This window comes from Alosa pseudoharengus, unplaced genomic scaffold (assembly GCF_046254945.1).
Source record: "Alosa pseudoharengus isolate Yale_2024_CS ecotype anadromous, Long Island Sound unplaced genomic scaffold, YU_APseudo_1.1 YU_APseudo_1.1_scf_11, whole genome shotgun sequence".
Classification (NCBI taxonomy): domain Eukaryota; kingdom Metazoa; phylum Chordata; class Actinopteri; order Clupeiformes; family Clupeidae; genus Alosa; species Alosa pseudoharengus.
This window is the reverse complement of record NW_027468576.1, coordinates 19,247,791-19,264,197: the sequence shown is the minus strand read 5'-3', so window position 1 is coordinate 19,264,197 and position 16,407 is coordinate 19,247,791. Positions and strand designations below refer to the sequence as shown.

Below are 16,407 nucleotides of genomic sequence, written 5' to 3'. Positions count from 1 at the left end.
AAGATGTTAACCAATTGGAGTAATACTCGGATGACGTCATCGATCTAAACCAATCTCCAGTCACCTGTCAGGCATTTTTTCACAAAAGAAAATGACTCCTATTGGTTAACTGAACTGAAAGAGAACCCACACACACACATATGCATACAGACACCCATACACACATTCAAACACTCACAGATATTCACACAGATATATGTAAACGCACACATGCACACACGTGTACATCAGTGGTGCACGGGCTGCCCGAAATTGAGTGGTCACAGACAACCGCATCATCAAAAAAATGTTTTAATGATATTTTCGGGTTATTTGCTGGCGGGTCAGTTAAAATGAATAAAGTATTTTTTTTTAAAATAAATAAATAAAATATCACAAGAAGGCTAACATTATATATATATATATATATATATATATATATATTTACATTTATTCATTTAGCAGACACTGTTGTCCAAAGTGAATTACATTGTCCCCGGAGCAACTTGGTGTTAAGTGCCATGCTCAAGGGCACAGCAGTGGAAGCTGGGAATTGAACCCACAACTAGCCGAGCTCCTTAACCACTACACTACCACCGCCTCCAATTTATAATTGCTTTTCAAAGATATCATTGACTAACAGACACAAATCGATGCAGCATGAACTTGCCACATAGGTTACCTGTGATAGAAGAAGACGGTAGAGAAGCTGGAGAGATGAAAGAATATAAGGCTTATGGGAAGTAGGCTTATGGGAAGTGTTTAGAGAGGTTCTTAAAGAAGATGACGGTAGTGCTTATGTTCTATGCACTTCTTGCGAAGCCTTTTAAAAGTATGACAGCCACAAAAAAGGCACGACAAGCATGGCTCGTCACAAATGTGGCACGCTAAGCCCTCCCAGCCTAACCGAGAAACTTCAAGTGCAATTCCTAGACCTCAAACAGGCAATATATTGCTTTATATGCACTGACCTGGAACAGATTTTTTAGGCTAGGCACAAGACCTAATGACAAGTCGCTCAGTAAAAAAATGCTGATACATTACCACCTAGCCAACCAGTATTTTATGATCCCACACAGGCCATGTGTAGCCCATGTTAAACTTAGCCTACAGCCAGTGTTTGTTAGCATTTTGATAAGGGATGTCATGGGTAAAGGCCAGGGTGCCTGCAGGAATAAATGTTATGGTACACAGACTACTCACAGCCATCTTTACATAGGCTATGGCCCTATAACTGCTGCGTGCGTGCATGCTCATGCTCATTCTCTCTCCTGTGCAAACATTCTCTCCTGCATGCCTAGTTGTATATAATTCTAGCCTACTGCATGAAGTTTCACAGATAAATTATCCTCTCATAACAATACAGGCTGGTGTTGAAGGCACAGAGAAGTCAAAGAACATTATTCTCACTGCACAGCCAGCTTCATCCAGCTCGCTGAAGGAGGTAGATGATGGCATCCTCAACACCCACCTCAGGTCGGTATAGACAAATTGCAGTGGGTCCATTGAGGTGGTCATCTGAGGTCTGAGGTGTGCAGGCACCAATCTCTGTAGCACTTTCAGGCAGTGAAATGTTAATACCACTGGTCTGTAATCCACTGACACAGGCTGATGTTGAATAGTAATGCTGAGAAATTGCTAAGCCATAGAGTATTCTTATATTGCCAGATTCCAGACAACCCTATCTACTCAAATATGAATGGATATTTCCTGGTGAGATGAATGCAAAAACATGAAAAAATGAGACACAAATAGTTTTTCCTTGATATAAAGGCTGATATTAATATGCAAGTATTCACACTTTCCCAGATATGGGTAGCCTAGACTGTACACCAAAGATATAGCATGTATAGATGGCCCTTCCAATGACCCAGATAAGAGCTTAAGAGAGACAATTACACTGGAAATAGCCTAGGCCTCAAATTGAGTCCAAATTCACACCTCTTTTTCTCTGTTGAATTGCTCCCGTCACACTTGTCACACAGATATCACACACATATTATGTGGAAGTGCAAAATCTAGATAGATAGATAGAAACTTTATTGATCCCCAAGGAGAAATTCAAGGTCTCAGTAGCATACAGACATACACACACAACATGCACGTACAGCAGAAAGGGTAAATATAAGTATATACATATAACAAACCTCCACAGTACAATAGAGACAGTAGAAGATAAGAAAAACTAACAAAACTAAATACTAAATATACTATATAAATTAAATAAAAAAAATCCACAGTGTGCTGGAGGATGATCAAGCAAAAGTCAAAACAATTGCATTGCCAATTATATTCTGTTACAGAACACAATATCTCAGAAATTGGTCTTGATCCATATTACATTGTATGGATCAAAATAGAGACTTTGTAGACTCCTAACACTCATACGCTGTCGGAACATGTGAAATAATAGTAACATATTAACAAAAAAATGTGACAAGGCTTTGAACCATAGAGTTATCAATAACCTAAAATCAAGCAACTAGTTGCTTATTAAGGATTTACCAAGAATAAATCACATATTCAAAAGACCTAATATTTCAGAAATACACAGGAGAGGTGTTCAATTCCTAGTGTATAGGACATTTCTCACAGATGCCAATCAGTGGCGGTCCTACCTTGTATGACGCCTTGGGCTATTTCATGAAGGCCTATAGACTTATAGACTAGGCCTACTCATAAACAGACGCAATAGCTGCATCTTTTGCTTGTTTCTGCTCTCCTTTGCTCTTTTCCCTACCTGATGGCTTGATCCATTCTTGTCGTTTGTTTATTTGGCACTCCAGGATCAAATCACCTATCCCTCAACACAGTCAACCATTGTCAAAAGGAAGCCAATTCATTTTGGTGTGCAGATTCGTTTTGTAGGTTAGGCCTATTATCTTTTTTTTTTTAACTATTTCACAATCCAGAAAAATAACAGGTAGCCAATGTTATGGATGAAATGTGCTGTTTTGGAAGCAATGTAGTATGAATGACTTTAGCGTTAGATGTGCGATATTCCCCGCTCCAGTGAGATGTGCTCAAGAGGTGAATCCCCCAGCCGCCCCTCCTCCTTTCCCTTCTCAACTTCTGTGTGTAAGACCTTCTCAGCAGCAAGCACGGGCGCCTGCAAAGTAGCCTAGGGTGCCCACTCCCCACATGGTTGGTGACATACGATTGACATGCAAATGAGCAATACAAAACTGATTAGTGCAAATGAAAGCTGTACTCAGATTTTTTTTTTCTTTTTTTAATTTAAGTGCTCGTGTCGCCCCCCACATGTGTCATGAAAAAATGCCGCCCTGGGCGGCTGCCCGCTTTGCCCATGCCAAAAACCGCTACTGAGGCCAATCAACACAAGAATTTTACCATGAAAAAATGAATCACCAACTAAGCAACCTTTTTAGGCAAAAAATATCATCAACAGAACAGCCTTTGAGAGCATTTCACTGGGGTCCCAGACCCACCCCTCTCCACACACTGATGGGTTCTCTAACACATAGCCTACTGTCAAATTCTTTGGCCATTCCTCTTCATTGGAACAAACTGCAAACCCTTGATGCAGGCATCCACACATACCAAGAAATACATACAAATTATTCAGTCAATCCTCTTCATTGCTGTGGTCATTTATGCAGCCTAAACTCACAAAATGCACGCCCTTGATGTGAGCACCCATAGATACCAGCAAGTAACAACAAATGAAGAAGAACAAATTCTTCAGTCATTCAACTTTGTTGGTGTGCCGTTAATGATCCAATCAGCAACACAGCCAGCCAACACGCTAGACACCAACAACTGCCACTCTAGAAAGATTTCAAGATTTCACACATCTCAGAGTCAATCCAGGTTACAACTTTACCCCAAGTAGTTTGTGAGTGCATCAACCATAGCAATTGACTTGCCTTTTCTATGACGAAGTATTAAAAATATATGTTTTTGCCATGACAAGATTAAACTCCTTTCAGTAATCGTCCTTGAAAACAAAAATCTAATATGAGTGTTGTGTCTGACTTTGCTACAAAGCCTTATCTGCACTAGTCTTTGCCAGCCACGTTCCTTTACTTCTGCTACCTGTTCTGCATACTTTAACGTCTTCTTTTCAAAGGCTTCCTCCACTACATCTTCAAAGGGAAAAGTTATCCAAAAAAAGATGCTACTCTCTGAATACAAAATATATAAATGTGTAATGGTGCTTCATACAGACTATATTGAACACTAATACATCACGTTATTACATACAATACATGTATGTTGAGTCAGGCTCAGTTGAACAGTGTCTGGTTTAGGTCCTGTCCTGTGTCCTCGGTGGAGGAAAATGTGTGATCACCACTTCCTGCTGGATTGAGATGGATGCGATTGAGGCTACCCTCTGGAAGGGCAGAACAAGAACCAAAGTGGTCGTGCAGGGATGGAGTGAGGGAAATATCAGAGTATATCTAGTATTTCTCAATCACACATGCATTTATTATTTATTATTTATTTATTTATTTTCTTTATTTTTTCCTTTTTGTTTTTGCCCCTGCAGCTACCACTTTACACATACACATAGGCACACACTATCCACACACATGCATAACATGATTGCCACCCCCTTTCTACACCCTAACCACACCTAATGTGAATCACAGATCATTCTACCCAATCATTAATAATACGTCCTTGTGTTTGTCAACTGTCTTGTCCAGTCATGTTTTGTCAGTTCTGTTGTCGTCCTGTCTCACTTCCCTCTGTTGTTTGTCTGTCACCTTGTCGCATTTTATGTGTTATGTGTTACACTGTACGTAATCTCCCCTCCCCGGATCCAGTGTCTCACTAAAACAGGGTGAATGGTTACGGTAGAACAATAGTAAATGCATTGTATATAAATCTAAATCTGAATGTAACATATTGTGTATGCCAAAAAAAAACAATAATGTATTTTACAATGAATTGATTAAGAAAATGAATTAACGACATTTAGTCACAACAATATCCTCAGCATGTTTTAGGAAAGCTATTTCCCCTTAAACATGGATTGATTTGGTCCCATAGCTCCATGTCAGGGGGATGTCAGATTGTAGATAGAACACCAACACTATCTGATCGCACATCTGTCAGATCACAACACTTTGGCTGGAAAAAAAGCCTGCTATTTTTGGTGGTGATGATTGGATATCCGGTCAGATTTGATAAGCTTGATATTGAGTGAGCATGATACCCTCATGTCAACACATATGGATGATTTATTTAAAACAAATTAAACTTTTAATGGCTTAGATTAATAGAGTCACAAATAGTCAGTACTAATCTCCACCACTGAATCTTCGCTCCACGCCATTTACCTATTGATCTTCCATTAGGGTTTGTATTATTATAAAAGTCCTGTGACTTTTTAACCCACGCAGCTGTCTTGTGTGTCTTCCCCCACAGTGTGTGCCATCACATTATTCAAAGCCAAACATTACAGCCATTAATTAAAACTGACATCCAGTGGTAAACCTAAGCAGAGAAACAATTGTTCTGTGGGTGGAGCAGCATCTGGTATAATATGTTGTTTTGTTCATTATTATTCATCTAATTTCCTTTTTGAAGTGTTCTTGATAAATAAGAGTGAATAAGATATCATAGACCAAATGAAATGTATTCAAGAGGATCACATCAGTTGTATTGCATTGAGTTTTCACTCAACCATAATTATTAAAGGACAGCAAGGCGCCTGATGGTGTTTGGGACTTTTATAATGGAATAAATAACTCATGTGGGTTAAGACAGCTTTGTTTTGACATAGGACAAAAAGTGTCAACACTGTTTAGCTGCTTCAGTTGTCAGGTAGCATAATGCCTTCATTTAAACATTTTAGTTAGGTGTTCAGACTTTTGTCAATTTGATTAACTATTTAGAAAAACAAAATTAAAGGGAGGGAAAATAAAGGAGGGATGGAATTCGTGACAAAGCATCAAGCAAACTACTTCAATCTTTAATCACATTCATGTATCTCTTTCTCTCTCTCTCTCTTTCTCTATTCAGTTTTTTTTTTACTGAAGATGGCAGGAGTACAGAGCAAATTGTGAAATCCCCAGCGGAGATGCCGGCGCTGTTGCTGTCGGGTCAACGTAACACAAAGGAAACACATCCATTGAGATTGTTTTTCTTGTTTTTCGTAGGTTTTCAAATAATCTGGTGCATTGTTAACAACAGCCACGAAACAACAAAACCATGATATTGAATGCAGACTCATATAAGGCACAACAAAGGCAGGGGGTACTGTGGATTGTGTGCATAATAATATCTGTAAATAGTCACTCATTTCATACCTCAGCATGAATCCAATGTACTTCACATTCAGCATGATCTTGGCTCACCAGACCAAGTCCAAGGCTTCTCAGCTGACTTCTCAGGCAGTCTTAATATATTGAGCAGATATCAAGCAGATAAGCTATTCCGCCATTGCCACAGATATCTGTTCCTGAAATGTAGAGAGGCTTGTGCTATACTGAACTAACTCATACCTCCCCCAAACGAAGGAAGAGAAAGCAAAACATTCAATCAGAAGAACAGACACAATTTGTGTCAGAACCGTGTTGACAAGCCGTGTTGTGTGATATTTTTTTTTATGTGGGATAGGTTTTTGTCCTTGGATTAGAAAGTAAAAAAAGAAGTGCAGCAGAACATTGTTAGAGAGGAGAATGAAAACATGTATAACATCCTCTGCAAAATGATGAGTCATTTACCAGACCAGAGACTTCACTCAGGGTTGCTGTGATCTTTAATTTCATGTGAAAGCAGAGGGAGAGAGAGAGGTATCAGTGTAAGTGTTGACTTGCAGTTCTCCACTGGAGAATTCAAAGTATGGTATTCAAAGTATTTTACTATCAATGTGTGTGTGTGTGTGTGTGTGTGTGTGTGTGTGTGTGTGTGTATAAACAATGTGACAAAAAGGAACATTTGGTATCAATTGAAAAAAAAAATGAAAAATGAAAAAATGCAAGTTAGGAGTCACTTTCATCCTCTCTATGTAAACCTTACCGCCTCAGTGCGAGTGTGAATGTGTGTCCCTTAGGTCCAGTGTTTGCAAACACAGTCAGTCGCCTGGCTATCTCAAATGACATTGTGTGTCTTATCGACTTGGTGCTCCTCATTTATGAGCTGGACAACTGGAGTTTTCCAGAGGCAGAGGTTTTTTTAACGAAGATGGAGTTTATCACCTGCTGACTGTCGACGGGGGAGATCCAAAGACAGGCAGGAGAGTGAGGCTCAGAGAAGTATACATCACAGTCGAGGTGGCAGGAGATATGAGACTTTCTCTTTATCCAGGAGACAAGACTGAGGGCCTGTGTTATTAGACACAACACAGATACTGTAAGTGAGTGAATCTTAAAGGGTTCACTACTCCCATGTTTGAAAATAGTTGGGAGTTGATACTCAATTTGATAATAAAAAAGTGAGGCTGCAATAAGCTTTGAGGATAATACCAGGGGCACATAATCTACCATTCATTATCTCACTCTGAGGGAGTGTATTGAAGAATCAAAGGGCAACGCTAAAATCGCATATGTTCCTGCCAAACTCTGCATGGCTTCACTGGTACCCAAAGATAAGGCTCAAAGCTCTTTTGGCCATATTGAGAATATATATATATAAATATATATATATACCATGGTCTAGGTTGAAAAGGGTGTCGTTTAAAAAGTGATATACTACACCTATGAAGTAGATCTGGTAAAAAAAAGTTTAATCGCCGTTCCATATCAATGCTTATGAATGGTAACTATAACAACGATAGTAGGACAACGGTTGAGCCTGGAGGCAGGCTTCGCAAAAATGGAATCAACTGTAAACAGCTGAAAAAACTAACGATTTTAATATTTTTTTTATATATATATATATATATATATATATATATATATATATTATCTTTCACACTCTGCTTACTTTGATATTGCACATCTCTATCTGGCCAACAATGCACACATAGTTTAACACACTCAAGCTCTTCTGACAAATAGTATGTTATATTTATAGATCAATGGGTGTCATGAGTTTCTTGCCCATAAATACTGGATTAAATTGGTTATATATTTCTCCCCTGCAACATGTTGCACATTTAAGTTTTCCCACTTGAAATCTATGCTCTGTATGGAAACATTCCCTCAAAACTGTTATACTCCATGGTTACTGACACTGTGATAACTGTTCATTAATTTTCCTTTTTTTAAATTGAAATAGTAATCAATCATTGTTCATTAAACAGAACATGTATGAGAGTGAAAAAAAACATTAAAACTGTAAATTTAATTAACTCACTTCAGACAATTCTTTTAACATCAGAAATGGCCTTCAAGTTTGACAACTAAAATAAAGAAATGAAGAAAGAATTATCCCACGTGTCAGCTCTCAAATTACACAGCTCAAATTCAACGCTTTTGCATAAGTCCTCACATGTGAGTTTGAGATGATGTTCATGCTACGCTGAAACAGAAAGGTCAGGGTTGATATTTTCCTTAAGCCCAAGAGCAGAAAAAGCTTAGTGTATATTAAAGCTTAAGTGGCACACTGAACAACTCATTGGCCTATTTCCCAATATATTTGCACCTAAGTTAATCTAGTCTTCTATGAAGTTTTTATCAGCAGGCCTGTCTAAAAATCATTTTCACCTCTCTCTGAGAGATACTGAGCTACAAATATGGTATAACATTTTGAGTGCTGTCAAACACTGAGACTGTCAACACACTATGAGTAGACAACTGAGTGTTTGCTCCTTGGTTAAAATGTAAACATGCTCTGTAGCCTGCTTTGTTTTTTATCACAGGCCTCAGATTCAGGCTTCCCTATATTACAATTTCCAGTGCAGCATATTGACCATTACATTTAAAGGTGAAAGAGAAACAAAAACCATTTAGTCGTTGTTGAATAACGGTAGTATACCCGCATTCAAGAACATACGAAAAGAGCTAGACATTCTGAACATCTCTGTTTCCTAGAAATTCCTCTTTTAGAAATGTTCTCCAGAAATTGGGCCAATCTGAACAACGGATACTTATTACGTAAAATGTATCTCACTGCCCCCCCCCCCCCCCCCCCCCACACACACACACACACACACACACACACTCCTTCTTAAAGGAGAATTCCGGTGTGATATTGACCTAAAGTGAAACATGATACCGAGTGTGAACGTATGTCTCATAGCCCATCTCGGCTTGTCCCCTGCACTCCAAAATCTGGTGCTATTAGCCGATGCTACCAACAGCTTTTTCAATTGTGGTGCTTCGGCATCGGGCTAGCCATGCAAATAAATCACTGTTTTACACCATTTACGAGGCTCAATGTATCTCCACACTTCATTGGTAGACTTCCGAGGGCCCTGACATTTAAAACGAGACATTGAGAACTTTGAAAAAGCACTGGTAGTTTACTTACAAGACGATTTATACAGACAGTATCTTCACGAAGTTTAGCGTTTGCAGCCATCTTGAATTTAGTCACGATAAGTCGAGCGATGAGTAAGAATGAACAGGTATGATAAGGGATCAGATTCCAAAAATAATTCAGTGGAAATGCATGGATTCCAGTTGCTGCTACTGGAAGAAACTGGAATTGATGTATTTCCACTGAATTATTTTTGGAATCTGATCCCTTATCATACCTGTTCAGTGCTACCAGTGCTTTTTCAAAGTTCTCAATGTCTCGTTTGAAATGTCAGGGCCCTCGGAAGTCTACCAATGAAGTGTGGAGATACATTGAGCCTCGTAAATGGTGTAAAACAGTGATTTATTTGCATGGCTAGCCCGATGCCGAAGCACCACAATTGAAAAAGCTGTTGGTAGCATTGGCTAACTAGCGCCAGATTTTGGAGTGCAGGGGACAAGCCGAGTTGGGCTATGAGACATACGTTCACACTCGGTATCATGTTTCAATACACTTTAGGTCAATATCACACCGGAATTCTCCTTTAACCATGCCTCCACAAATGTAGAGGCATGGTTAGAACCCTTGGCATCAAACTTCGACGCACGGATTATCCCCTTGGCCAAGCTTTAGCTGAATCAGTTGTTGCCAAGTTGTTGCTCACGTTAAGGCATCTGCGCCTTTAGTTTGTGAATATGTTTCGCCTGGTGCAAAAACATGAAAGTAGCCTACCTAGCTGTCTCCGAGACATTGGTAATGGGAAACATTTGTAACGTTTGTATTCCAACTTTTGTCCTATACTAAGACTCTACATACACGTTTCGACTTTTAATACAAAACATATAGACTGAGCATCAGCCTTTGAGCAAGCCGCCTCTGTCTATTTAGATGCTCATATTATTACAAATAGGCCTAGTTGAAACGGTTCTATTTTCGTTCTGCTCGAACGGTAAGCTACCGTCAGCCCAAGACCCAAACAGCCTCCTGGGCAAATGCATTAGCCTAGAGTATAAGGCTGAATCTGTGAGGGCCATAAGAAGTTGGTTTGTCCATGTTTTCCGAAGTCGGCAAAGTTACATTCTTTTGAGTGGCAGCAAAGGCAGTCAATCACCTCAAGTGCTTGCATTTCGTAATAGGGTTGCCAGTTAAGCCCGAAAGGACGCCAAATAGGTACAAAACCATGCATTGAAAATCCCCCACCCTAACATAGCTTTCTGACAGAGGTTTTTAGTAAGCTTCTAAGGCATTACAGACCCAACCAAAACGTTGTTGTCTATATGTCACATCACAGAACAAGGATAAATACCCCATTCAATAATTCTATGTCACCTTTAAAGCTATGCCTACATGCATTACTATGTCCATCAGACTGTCATGTTTGTCTGTTTGCTTGCATCTTCCATAGATTTTCAATACACTTTATGTCATTTGCAATCGCTCTGTCTTTTGCATCATTTTGACTGACATATTCTCATTTCCTTGTGACAGATGGTTCAGACCAGTGGATTAATTAGAACCTAGGCTTTACTCATTATGGGAAAGGCCTAGAGGTGGGCAAACAGCACGAGTGGGGATCATTAGAAAACTCATTTTGCACTCGGTAATTGCTGAAATGTGTAAATTTGAAACATGGATGTGAGCGAACACTGTGAGTGCACACTATAATGATCATGAGTGATTAACCTTTCACACCTGTCTTGTGGTTCTGCAGTGAGGGATATAACAATGAAGAAATAAAATAACACAATGAATGAAGATGACTTATAAAATGTGTTATTTTCTTCTTCTGCTACAGACATTAGAGAATGGTCCTCTAAGCTTCTAACATTATTTTTGTAAAGACAATTAAATCTCAGTGTTGAACTTGGCACTCATTATGTCAGTCAGACCCTCTCCATTGAATAGGCTTGCACAACCTATTCTCAACCATGAGATAGCCTAAAGCTGGCTATTTGTAATCAAAACAATAAGGCTGCAAGGCTCATGTTTAACATGCAAGAGAGAGATCATGGAACTGGTTAAGAGTGGTCCACTGGAATATTAATGTGATTTCATGTGACCATGAAGAGGGATGGAAAGCTTCAGTTCCCACCCAATTCCACTGCTGCTAACGGCGTGTATGCAAGGTATGCATGATAAACACACCTAGACTGGAATAAATTGCCCGTCTCTAGAGGAATGTCTGTGGACATGGAGAGACTGGGCTTTTTTAAGCGCTGTGTGGTGAATATATTGCTGCTGCTTCAAACAGCTTTGAAGTCAAGACAAGTCAGGCCACATTCAGCTAACCCCCTTCTCCAATGAAAGGCAAATAGGATAAACAAACCCCACTCTCTGACGTCTGCAGCATATCAGGTTTTTTTTTTTATTATTAGTCCACGCACTTGTGTCATCATATTTCATAACTTCAGTAGCTGCATGTTAGTGACAAGGAAACAAAGAGAGACGTTTGACTAGTTTATCTCTGTCTGGACAAATCAGTACACTTGAACAAAAACTTTAAAAATTACACTTTTCTTGCAGAGAATAATATACTTTAAAAAAAATAATCAATGGTCTAATGGGCAAGAGGAATGGTTTAAAATGCCCATTTTCAAAATATCAAAAATGTTCTGGCCTCAGGGTCTAATGATGGAAGATTGTCATGTCAAAAAAGCATGGCTCCTCTTTCTGCTCAGTGCTTGATGTCTTGGCATTTGTAACAGTGGCTCATTGAAAGAAGACTACAGTGGGCACACGCTCACTAAAGTTCAGTTTTCTTCTTTAGGATAAGTTTACGGACCATCTCGGCTACTTTTGGTCGGATTTCTTGAACAGGCGTCTTGGGACCCCAACCATCAACAACTTTTCCATCAACATCAATGAGATACTTCCAGAAGTTCCAGTTAGGTTCCTTCCCAGACGCTTCTACAAAAGGAAAAAAGAAAACAAATGAACTGCCTTCTTTTTTTAGTCTAGATATCTAACTAATTCATTTAATTTATTTACTATTCATTTATGGTTATTGTTTTGATTGTGTTACATTTTATTTACTAATTCTATTACTAATATTGGTATCTATTATTACTATTATTATAATTACAAACTACGAGTTATTCCTATCCTATCCAACATCAAAATGGACTCCTTATCTCTTGCTCCAAATGCTGTGAGAAATGTACATGTCATGACTGATGCCTAGAAGACCTTCTTTTACCACGTTGCCCAGTCTTGCCGCTTTGCCCTTTTCAATATAAGAAAAATCAGGCAGCTCTTAACTAAATATGCAACCCATCTCCTTACAGGCCCTGGCTTTCTCATGCCTTGACTACAGTAACCCCCTTCTAACTGGCCACCCGGCCTGTACAGTGCAACCTTTACAGATGATCCAGAACGCGGCCGTGTGTCTGGTCTTCAATCAACTCAAAAGGGCCCATATTACCCCGCTGCTCATCAAGCTCCATTGGCTACCTATAGTCGCCCACATCAAATTCAAATCACCAATGCTGACCTACAAAGTGATCTCCGGTTCCCACCTACTTACTTGAATGCTCTCATAAAGACATAAAGATAACTGACCGCCACACTCCTCCAAAGAATGCTGCCTGGGACTGCCATGCGCACCTTATTGCAATCCAAACTATTCTCATTTGTGATGCCCCAATGATAGAATGTGCTACCAGGGGCATTCCTCTATCATCAAAAATCTCTTGAAGACACAGCTCTTCTAAGATTACCTCCTCTCCTAACACCACTAACAACCCAACATGCTTACCTTGCACTTACCATGTAGTTCTTCTCTATCCTGTCTATCGCTCTTATCCATTGATTTATTCCTTCATTATTGGAAGCCACACACACACACACAGACACACACACATATGTGCACATGCACACACACACACACACCATATAATCAAAACATGATTCATTCAGCATTCCAGCTCACCAGCGAGGTACTTGAAGGCATTGTTGGCCCCTGCCCCCACCACACCAATCTTGCTGAAGAGTGGAAAAGACACACCGTAGACCCGCCTCACGAAACTGTCAATCTCCTTGTCGCTGCCCGGTTCCTGCTGTCCAAACTGATTGCAGGGGAATGCAAGCACATTGAAGTGGTACGGCCCGAAGTCACGCTGCAGCTGCTGCAGGTCTGTGTAGTGCGCCTCAGTGAAGCCACAGTCACTGGCCACATTCACCACCAGAGACACCTGCAGGGGATGTGGGAAGCTCAGGCATCATACACACACACAAAGGTGACTAGAAGGTTATCATGGACAAATGTGAGTGAAAACTGGTCAGCATATACAAGAAGATCAAACAGCTTAACAACAAAGCAAACAAAGCATTCTGAAAAAACAGACTGTTCACATCAAAGCTTTCACACAAGTGGCTGAACACTCTCAGTTTAACCAGTTTAACCTCCTCCTTCAGTTGGAGCGGTATGAAACATTTTATTTAATGACATTTTACTTAACCCTGGAATTTTATCTAATGTCATTTCAATTCATTCTGAATATATTTAGTTCGGTGACCCTTTAATATTTAAGTATTTATGTACATGACAACAATGCAGCCACAACATAACCCCTAGTTGTTCTAATTTAAATGTTTAAACACCAGGGACGGGGTCACAGGGCACCTACAAGTATTAGAACCTATTGTTTTGTATCAATTGTCATTTCAAAAAGACATATACATCAGTTTAAGAGTTCAGATACAGAAAAACAATGTTCACATGGTTTTCTAAATGTTAGTCTAACATAATTCCAATGTTTCTGGGAATGACAGATAAGAATGAACTAAATCTTACGATGCGATATTACATTTGTCCTGAAGATTATGTTCTGACTAGATAATAAAAAAGTGTTGTCATGTTTAAGTCAGAGACATGAATCTACAGTATTTTTCCAGGTTTCCTGATTTGGCTGTTAGCTCAGTGTCGACCTTTTTGCTGTTGCTTTTATGAAAATCAGCAGTCTGTAGACTATAGACTAATAGGGCATACATGGTGTGCTTTTAAAGTTCATTATACTCTAGTATGTGGCTACAAGTCATGATATCCAGCGATTTACACATGAATATGATTTCTTATAACCTTGTATAATGTAGCCATAATGCAGTAGACATTATTACCCATACCATAATGTTGTTTACTTCCATTCCATCAGAGGACAACATCACTCTTCATGTTATGTCCTTCAGGTAAGTGATTCAGTCATGAGTGATTGTAGTGAACAATGTAGGCTACTGACTCTACTATCTCTCTCTCACTCTAGGCTACTTTAGAAAAAAATGCCAGCGTATTTATTTACTTACTTTTTCCTCAATAATTTCTTCCTACATCACTTACTTTAAGTGGTCCAAGCAAGGTTAGACAAATGAAATAAATGTAGTAGCATAGACTAGGGTTATTGTAGGCCAGTGGGTAGTCAGGATGTGGACAGGGTATGGGTGAAGACTTTACCAGTCAAGGTTTTTTGGGTATATAACATTTCTGAAGTTATAAAAACTGAAAAAAAAAATTACTGACAGGCCGTTTTGTGTTATTTATTCTATACAGCAGCCTACTATCGCCACCCCCTTTTTTATATTTAAATAGTCTTAAAGTCACAAAGAGTAGATCCCAACTGCAGCACTGCTGTCTAAGAAAGTCTAAGAAAAAAAATTGTAGGCTATAATAGGGCCAATATTAGTGGATCGTGCACGATTTTGTATCTGAAACATGCAACAAAGCCTACATTGAAAATGTTTCAGACAATCAGAAACACCAATCTGTCAATTGGCTATTTATAAGTCTTCAATTTTTATTTCGTGAGGAGGACCTCTAGTGTTATTTGGATGAACTTCTGGCTACATTACAGATGGGCTGATTAGAAAAATCTAGCCTTCATCCTAGAACAAATGCAGACGGAAGACGTTAGCTCTTGAATTAATTTCTCAATTAACCATCAGACATTTATGAATAATACTAGCTTGCAGTTATTTCCTATGCATAGTTTTTCCAAAGAGACAAATGGTGGCCTATAACGACACATAGAAATAGCTTAAGAGACTCAAGTTAGTGATGTTAAAGTCTATTTATTTTTGTTATCAAACTAAAGAGACAGTTTAAGCTATATCCCCCCATAGAGCTAGTACCCCTCATAGAGCTAGCATGCCGTTTATTGCTGTATGTCATGCTAAGCTAGTTAAATGTGGTGCCACGTAGACACTAAGTGGAAGGAAAGAATGCAAAACTCCGCGGAATTTTGTATTGTGTTAGTGCTTTATTCAAACATAGAAAGAGAAGTGTAGCAGAAGCACACAACGTCAGACATGCTCAATGGAAATAAGGATGCAATCATGCAAAACACGTCCTCAACAATCTCACTCACTGACAGCCGCTCCAAAGTTTGAAAACTTACCGAACCTCTGTACTTTTCCAAAGACACTAATCGCCCTCTAATATTAACGACTTTGAATGTGTAAAAATCTTTCTGCTTGGCATCGATAAGTTGAGACAATATAGGTAAAAATACAAGGGCCGCTAGAAACATTTTGCAATGCTAGGCAGGCAAGTCAAAAACGACTATTTCTCGTTTTTTTGAGCACAGCAGTACGACGTTGTGGGAGTCGGACGTGGGACTTCATTACGTTCGAACGGGACGTTCAAAGAGCCAATGAAATGCGTTGCAGTGAGCAGAAGAAAAAGTAGCAGGCCTCTGGCCAGGAGGAGACCTACTATTTGTCTTTCTTGTCTAATCTGTACTGAGCAACCAGCGACCACCAAGACAGTTGTGTTCCATAGTGTTCAAAGACGCCAATGTTAACTTCGTATCACTAGGGAAGACTATGCTGTGTTTTGCTTTCAGTGAAATGCCACGGAAAAAACAGCAGATTACAGATTTCTCAGAATGAAGAGCTCAAGCCAATCTGTAACTAACTTCTGAAACACGGGGTCATTGAAAAAAGACAAACGGGCCACGTGCAATTGTTAGCCTACACAACACACATGAGTAAATTGTCTCATTTTAATATACTCCATTATTGGCCCACATTTTAAAACTGGAGTTATAACTCAATGCAGACAAGACT

General features: G+C 39.3%; 1 protein-coding gene across 2 annotated transcripts; it reads right to left on the bottom strand.

Annotated features, from left to right (window-relative positions):
• Nucleotides 1–11,795: 11,795 nt before the first annotated feature.
• Nucleotides 11,796–16,405, bottom strand: gpx7 (glutathione peroxidase 7). Of its 2 annotated transcripts, none has more exons than XM_076278263.1 (3): nucleotides 15,738–16,405; nucleotides 13,280–13,541; nucleotides 11,796–12,258 (listed from the first exon to the last, which is right to left on the bottom strand). In XM_076278263.1, the coding sequence occupies exons 1-3, from the start codon at nucleotides 15,867–15,869 to the stop codon at nucleotides 12,095–12,097; spliced, it is 558 nt and encodes a 185-aa protein (XP_076134378.1). In that variant the 5' UTR covers nucleotides 15,870–16,405; the 3' UTR covers nucleotides 11,796–12,094. The 2 variants fall into 2 exon arrangements, with proteins under 2 accessions (XP_076134378.1, XP_076134379.1); XM_076278264.1 differs by having other exon boundaries at nucleotides 14,473–15,831.
• Nucleotides 16,406–16,407: the final 2 nt, after the last annotated feature.

What these genes read in the sequence shown, in the direction of transcription:
- gpx7 (XM_076278263.1), bottom strand. Translation starts at nt 15,869, where the DNA reads ATGTTTCTAGCGGCCCTTGTATTTTTACCTATATTGTCTCAACTTATC. An exon ending in TGGAAAAGTACAGAGGTTCG is followed by an intron (nt 13,542 to 15,737) that starts GTAAGTTTTCAA and finishes CATCCCCTGCAG; the next exon opens with GTGTCTCTGGTGGTGAATGT. An exon ending in TGCCTTCAAGTACCTCGCTG is followed by an intron (nt 12,259 to 13,279) that starts GTGAGCTGGAAT and finishes TTCCTTTTGTAG; the next exon opens with AAGCGTCTGGGAAGGAACCT.